The following is a 7,418-nucleotide window of genomic DNA, read 5'->3' as shown; positions in this document are numbered from 1 at the left end:
AGCGTAGCGAGGCCAGGGCGAGCCAACGGGACATTGGGGGGACTGGCGCCTGAGGCCCCTCAACTTCGTCTGCTGAAGAGTCAGGCCCGGATTCCGTGCGGGAACGGCACCCATACCCCAGAGGCAGCTGCTGCCCATCCGGCTGAGCCTAAGGATTTCAGCGATTAGTCGCACAATAAATGTCATGTTTGTTGTTTTTTTTAAACCAAAAAACGGTAAACATGCATATATTGAGATGCTACTGAGTATTTTTTAAAACGTTTTTTCCCATATATTTTATTGATTTTTTTCAGAGAGGAAGGGAGAGAGATAGAGAGTTAGAAACATTGATGAGAGAGAAACATCAACCAGCCGCCTCCTGCACACTCCCCACTGGGGATGTACCCACAACCAAGGTACATGCCCTTGACCGGAATCGAACCTGGGACCCTTCAGTCCACAGGCCGACGCTCATTCCACTGAGCCAAACCGGTTAGGGCCTGAGTATTTTTGATTGATGGGGTTTAAGATCACGATGTGTGGCACATGGGTCATTCCTACCCCTCCCCTGCGACCCTCCTGCTTGTCTTGGAAATGCCAAGTGGCCCTGCTCTGAGCTCCCTCTCCCCGTGGGACGTGTCCTGGCAGCGGGCCTCCCAGTGCCGTGCCCACCGCAGGCAGTGCCCGGCCTTCCCTGGTCTCCTGTCTTGTGCTTGGCCAGCTCTCCCCTCTCTCTGGACCACCTGCCTCCTCACTCAGCACAGGTGGCACCTCACCCTGACCTCCTCCCTCCTCTACAGGTGAGTATGAGAAGAAGGGGCTGATTATCATCGATGAAGAGGAGTTCCTGCTGATCCTGAAGCTCAAAGACCTCAAGAAGCAGTACCGTGCGGAGTACCAGGACCTGCGTGACCTGAGGGCTGAGATCCAGTACTGCCAGCACCTGGTGGACCAGTGTCGCCACCGCCTGCTCACAGGTGTGCGGTCTGGGAAGGGTGGCGGCCGTCGGAGTTCCGGGACCCGCAGACCTGGGTTCTAGAAGCAGCTTCTAAGCTTCTCTCTGGCCCAGCTGGTGTGACTCAGTGGTTGAGCAGGGACCCATGAACTAGGAGGTCACGGTTGGATTCCCAGTCGGAGCACATGCCTGGGTTGTGAGCTCGATCCCCAGTAGGGAGCGTGCAGGAGGCAGCCGATCCGTGATTCTCTCTCTCTCTCCCTTCCTCTCTGAAATCAATAACATATATATATTTAAAATAAATAAAAGCAAACCATGGATCTTAGAAAAGAGAAGCTTCTCTCTGGCAAAGGCAGGGGTAGGGCAGGGGCCTTCAGATGTTTGTTTATAGGATTTGGGGGCAGGAGACAGAGATGGGCGAGGGAGACCGTGGAGCAGGAAGTGGCAGGGTGAACCTCTGATGAGCACACAGCCTTTGCCTGCAGCCTCAGGGGCTCCCCCTCAGTGCTGGCCCCCTCCTCCTCGCAGAATTTGAAATCTGGTACAATGAGTCCTTCTTCATCCCCGAGGACATGCAGGCGGCCCTGAAGCCGGGCAGCAGCATCCGGCCAGGCATGGTGCCTGTCAGCAGGATTGTGTCTCTGGTGAGTGGCCCCCGTCGGGGGTGGGTGAGGGGAGTGGGCAGTGGGCAGTGCCTCTGGTGCTTTGCCCTTTTCTCCCGACAAACGTGGCACGTGTGGGCCGCTCCCAGCCGCTCCCACGGCTGCCCAGGCAGGTGGGAAGCCACAGGTCTCTACCCAGTGACCGAGGGTGGGCACACAGATGATACCGCTTGCTGCCCAGGGGGCAGTTACAGGGCATCTGTGGTGACGCTGGCAGACAGGGCCTGAGCGTGTGAGCTGCCGCAGGGGGGGATTTGCCAGCCCAGCCAGGGGCTGCCCTCATGCCCACCACGGGCCCTGGCAGGGCGCGTCCTGCCCCTGCCAGGCTGGAGGACGACCTTGAGCTGGGCCCCCAGGGAGAAGACGACCAGGACAAGTTCAGCCAGCTGCAGCAGGACGTGCTGCCCGAGGGCCCGGAGTCCATCTCCTTCTACAACGCCAAGGTCAAGAGAGAACAGAAGGTAACTCGGCTCATGGCTCCGGGGGGCGGGGCCTGGGACCCCGTCACTAGCACCCCCCACCCAGGATCACACTCCCCACTGCAGAGGCCGGGAGGAGCATCCAGCTCGGGGAGCCAGTCACCCAGAGGCAGCAGGTGTCTCCGCCGGCTCGAGTCCCAGGGCTGCCCAGTGAAGTCCCACAGGCTGTGGCCAGGCCTGGACACGGCTGTGAGCACTGACCCTCCTTGAATCACCCCTCTGCCTGGTGCATCCGTGCTGGATGCGCTCCCCACGCTCCCCACCCGTTAGTCACCGAGTGGCCATCTCCACCATCAGACAGACGGTCGTGGTGCCGCAGTGCGGGTGCCCGTCACCCTCTTACGTGGTGATGGCCCCCGAGAGTAAGAGGAGCCTCTAAGTCCAGGACGCACCTTAGTGTGTGTGCGTGCGCACGTGCGTGCATGTATGTGTGCATGTGTATGTGTGCGTGTGTGCATGTATGTGTGTATGTGTTGTGCATCTGGTGCATCCGTGCTGGATGCGCTCCCCACGCTCCCCACCCGTTAGTCACCGAGTGGCCATCTCCACCATCAGACAGACGGTCGTGGTGCCGCAGTGCGGGTGCCCGTCACCCTCTTACGTGGTGATGGCCCCCGAGAGTAAGAGGAGCCTCTAAGTCCAGGACGCACCTTAGTGTGTGTGCGTGTATGTGTGTGCGCGCGTGCATGTATGTGCGTGTATGTGTGCGTGTGTGCATGTATGTGTGTGTATGTGTTGTGCATGTATGTGTGTGCGTGTATGTGTGTGTGCGTGTGTGTGCGTGTATGTGTGCGTGCGTACGTCCTTGCTGCCAGGAGGAATGACGGGGGATGCAGGTGGGTGGCTTCTGAGCCCTAACCAATCCCTCCTTCCCTTCTCCGCGTCCAGCACAGCTACTTGAAATCCACGCTGGGCCTCCCGAAGGCACAGAGGAAGTAGGGGCTCCTCGCAGCGCCCTGCCTGCTCCAGGGGAGCTGCCCACCACCCCCCGGTCCGGCCAGTCTGCTCCAGGCTGGCCCAGCCCAGAGGACACGCAGCGGCCGGCCTGCCAGGCGGGACATCCCCCAGAGGGGGCTCATCTTCACAGGACGCTTCTGGTTTCGATTCACTGTCTCACATGCAGGGACCAGATAAAACGGCTTATCCTCTGGAGCGTGTGCTTATTTCCTGTTGGGAGGCTGTCTTGCCTGTACAGGTGGGGTCCGAGCGGAGTCTTCAGTGAGAACAAGAGCGAGTAGCTGAGCCGGGCTCCGTGGCAGCCTCTCCGTTCCTGCAGGGACACCCGGGGATCGCGGTGGCCAAAGGCCCTGCTCTCAGCCCCCTCCGAGCCGGGCACCCTCTCTGCAGCCAAGCCATGAAGGCAGAGGCCCTCCCCACTCAGCAACCAGAGAGGACGGGCAGGTAGAAACGGCTGCAAGGAACGTTCCATCTCCAAACAAGAGCCTGAGCGGGAGCAGCCCTGCCATGAAGTCAGCAGCAGAGCCCGCGGGGAGGCTGGCGGGGAGGCTGCGGAACCTGCACCAGGGGACGGCTGAGCTGGAGGCAGCTGTCCCACCCAAGACCCCAGGGTTCTGTTGGAGCCATCGAGGAAGGCTCCACCCTGGGAGAGGAGAGCGAGAGTTCCCACCGGCCTGGAGAAATAGCCAGGAAACTCCCCAGAGACGAGGGGCACAGATCCTGTGAGAATTTGTAACCACGCACAGGTTTGGGATTCAAATTTACACTGTGCGGCCCAGGAACCACCAGGCTGAGGAATTAGTATAAAAGTTAGCCCAAGGCTGAAACAGCGAATAGAACAAGAAAAAACTGCCGTACGGGCCCTTTTCCCAGCAATACAGCATCCCCACAAGCCTAGTAAACATGAGCTCCCAAGAGTAAAGGCGCGCACACACGCAGGCACACATATATGTGCATGTGCACACACATGTACAGAAACAACCTCTCATGGAGGCATAATGTCAGCAGGATCAGACTTAGAAGAACTTCAGATAACAAGTTACTGGTGCCCCGGCCAGTGTGGCTCAGTTGGTTGAACGTTGTTCCGTGCATCAAGGGATCACCGGTTTGACTTCCAGTCGTGGCACATGCCTGGTTGTGGGCTTCATCCCCAGTGGGGGGCACGTGGGAGGCAGCTGACCCATGTTTCTCCCTCTCCCTCCCTCTCCAACGATTAAGGTCGGACAGAGGTCTGGGCGGCGCTCCTGTCTCCAGTCTTTACTCTGAAGGGCTGACTGCTCTGTTGCTGTGTCCTCTGCCCCTGCCTGGAGGCTCCAATCCACTTGCCCGTTGCCCGCGGAGCCCAGAAACTCTCATCTCAACTTGACCGTCTGCGGCAACAGGACACGGGGGGCGGGGGGGGGGCACAGGTGCAGGCGAGACTTCCTTACATCAGGACCGTGTCACACTGCGTGGGACCTGGACGAGCGGCCCAATTCCCTGCCTTCCTTTCCCCTGTGGACGCAGTGTCACTCCTGGGCGCCGTGGAATGAAGTGATGTACGCCAGTGTACACCAGGGTCTCAGCCAGCTGAGGCTGCGTGACAGTGACGGTAACTCTGATAAAGGTGTCAGTGTGCCCCACATTATATGATAGATGGGGAGCAGACAGACATACTGACACACACCCAACCACGGTGGATTCTGGATGTGAAAAGGCAGCACTCAGACTGGCATTACCTTTCTCCAACCCATCCTGACTGATGGCTTCTTAACACATTCCGTGCCGCTCAGGAGTTTTCTCGCGTTTCGCGCGCCATCTGCTAAGGACCGCTCACGAGTGTTCTCGTTTTTCACGCCCACGGAAAAAGGAGCGGATCTAGATACTTACGTAAATTTTGTTTGGTCCCTCTTCATAGAGGAAAATGTTTTACGCAGTACCATACATTAAAAAAGTACTTGGAACTTTGTTTTTGTAAATAAAAAATGTTGTAATGATTGAAAAACAACACCTAAAGTGCATTATGATGATTTAAATAACGTGCAGTTTGCCCAAAAACGTGCGGTCCCTGGCGTATGTCTTAGAGATTTCTCTGCGGTACGCAATGTGTTAAGACCAATCTCAGATTTGACAGAAGTAGCTGCTAAAAAGATACCCAGGGCCACCCGGGCAGTGTCACTGGAGGTCAAGTTCTTTCTTTTTTTTTGGTATAGCAAAGATGGAGATTTATTGAAGAACAAGTACAGACTCCCACGTAGGGAGGGGGAAAGGGTCCCACTCTGGGGGTCAAGGGTCTTGGTTAAGAAAGTACTTGCCCTTCATGTTGGGGCTGGAGGCAGTGTTTTTAGTGGACAAACGCCCAGGGGAGTGGGACTGGTGTCACAGTAGGCTCTGAAAACTCTGTCAGGTAAGGGGTAATCGGAAAGTAGGGACATTCCATCTGAGAAGATCCAAACAGGGCACATTTTCTGTCATTTTGGGAGGAAAACAGGACAGGAGTTGTCTGCCCTGGAATGGATGGCCTTGCTGCAAACTGGGCTCCCGACCCTGGCGGAGGAGAGCATTGCCTGGGCGGCCCGGGCCCCGGCCCCGGCGAGAGAAACCCGGAGGAAGGTCACGGAGGCCCCTGGCTCCTCCCAAATCTAAATCCCTGGCTCCATAACCACTTGTGGAGAAGCTGTCTAACATATCAGTTGAAAATTACATCCTATACACAGATTTTCACACTGTTTTCTCCATCAAATAGGAAATTGCCTTTATTAATAAAAATATCACTTAATTTAGAAAGAATATTTTTATTAAGAAAAGCAACCTGTCTATGAGAAAATGACGTTTCTACCAGCTTCGATTCCCAACAACAGGGAGAGGCACCCATTTGCAGAAATGTATCCCCAAAGGCCACCAGGAAAAAGGGGGGTCTCGCATGAGGGAAGGGCTCCCCTCAAGAACCAGCCGCGATTTGTGATTCAGTAACTACTAGCAAACGGCTTGTCGGAAACGGATTTCGAACCCTGTTACAGGCCCCTGGATGGAGAATCTGCTCTGTCCGGAAAAAAGCTGCCAAAGGCATTTGGAAGGTGAAGCTGAGCGTGCGGAGTAGACGACACTGTTCTTAGGTTTGGGGAGGGCGGCCAGGCTGGAAGGAACCCCTGCTGTAAGGCTGTGCCCTGCCTCTGCCTGTGGAAGGGGAGGGGCTGAAGGAGGGACCCTGAGGCTCCCAGAGGCTGAGAGCAGAGCGAACATGACTGTGTGTGTGGCCGGAGACGTGAACGAGGAAGATAGGATGGGAGAGCGCCATACGAGGCCACGTGCCACCACGCAGTCTGTGACCTGGTGCCCTCACCGCTCTGAGGCTCGATCTCTCATCTGTGCAACGGGGGCAGCAGCTGCTGTTGCCTCGCCCGTGTGAACTGCTGACGATCACGTCTATGAAAACGGCCGTTTCCGAGGCCTCCTGCAAACACCTGTGGCCATCCCGGTCCCTCAGGAAGTCATCCGAGGCAAGCATCTCCTCTTTGGGTTAGAGCCACAGAAACGAGAGTTTTGACAGCGAGTCAAGCATTAAAAAGTTCCAATGCTTCTATTTCTTTACATCTTCTCATCTAAATTAGTTACCATCGGTTTAACATTCGCAAAGATGCACGATCAGCTCCTGTTACAGCGTGTGGCTCCCTCCGGTGCGACTGAACAGCTCCCGGAGCAGAAGATGGAAAAGCCCCTTGGTGGCCGGCAGCCCCGGGATCCGGGGCCTGTGATTCTAGGTCAGTTCTCCCTGCACCTCCCCCACACACAGTAGGCCAAGAACTCAAGGGCAAAGGGGACAGATTATTACCCCGAACCTTATAGGATCAGGCTTTGAATAAACTGAAAAAAGAAAGAAAAATCCAATAAAGAAAAAGGGGGGGGAGTGCGTGTTTGAGTTCTGACACAGCTGTTCCCGTCCTGGCGGAACATTGGTCACCTGGGTGCTTCTATGCGATTCCGGTGCCGAGGGCACGCCCTGGGCCAATTACATCAGAGCCTCGATCCGCGGAACAGTATTCCCTGAAGCCCCAAGTGAGTCTAGTGAGCAGAGTGAGTTGTGGTAGAAAAAAACCTGGACATTTGTTTTTTGTCTTTGGTATGTTTTTGTTTACCTGATTAATATGGTGATAAATTGTTGATTAATCTTAATTAGCAACGATTTAATACCACATACTATCCTGGCAATAAGCAAAGAAGCTTCTCTACTGATTAACTTTCCATTCACAAACTTCCATGGTTTTTAATAACCTTTCTAATAAAGAGGGAATATGCTAATTACCCTCACGCCATCGCAAAGATGGTGGCGCCCACAGCCAATAAGAGGGAATATGCTAAATGACTGTCCCGCCCTCAAAGATGGCGGCACCCAGTCCTCTCAGCACC

The 7,418-nt window shown here is 55.6% G+C and overlaps 1 protein-coding gene and 1 long non-coding RNA gene across 2 annotated transcripts in view; one reads left to right on the top strand and one right to left on the bottom strand.

The window, feature by feature from the left end:
* The window catches only part of KIF9 (kinesin family member 9), a 34,543-nt gene extending 29,579 nt beyond the window's left edge, over window positions 1-4,964 (top strand). Inside the window, exons 18-21 of the mRNA XM_014540501.1 lie at window positions 780-956; window positions 1,463-1,578; window positions 1,953-2,057; window positions 2,964-4,964. Coding sequence (XP_014395987.1) covers window positions 780-956; window positions 1,463-1,578; window positions 1,953-2,057; window positions 2,964-3,014 — 449 coding nt within the window. The 3' untranslated portion in view covers window positions 3,015-4,964. The remainder of the gene's footprint in view (window positions 1-779; window positions 957-1,462; window positions 1,579-1,952; window positions 2,058-2,963) is intronic.
* An 826-nt stretch (window positions 4,965-5,790) lies between these two features.
* LOC106726270 overlaps window positions 5,791-7,418 on the bottom strand; it is a 5,770-nt gene continuing 4,142 nt past the window's right edge. The window contains exon 2 of the long non-coding RNA XR_001362299.1: window positions 5,791-7,073. This is a non-coding gene — a long non-coding RNA (uncharacterized LOC106726270). The remainder of the gene's footprint in view (window positions 7,074-7,418) is intronic.

Source organism: Myotis brandtii, unplaced genomic scaffold (assembly GCF_000412655.1).
Source record: "Myotis brandtii unplaced genomic scaffold, ASM41265v1 scaffold246, whole genome shotgun sequence".
Classification (NCBI taxonomy): Eukaryota; Metazoa; Chordata; class Mammalia; order Chiroptera; family Vespertilionidae; genus Myotis; species Myotis brandtii.
This window is presented reverse-complemented; position numbering and strand designations above follow the sequence as displayed.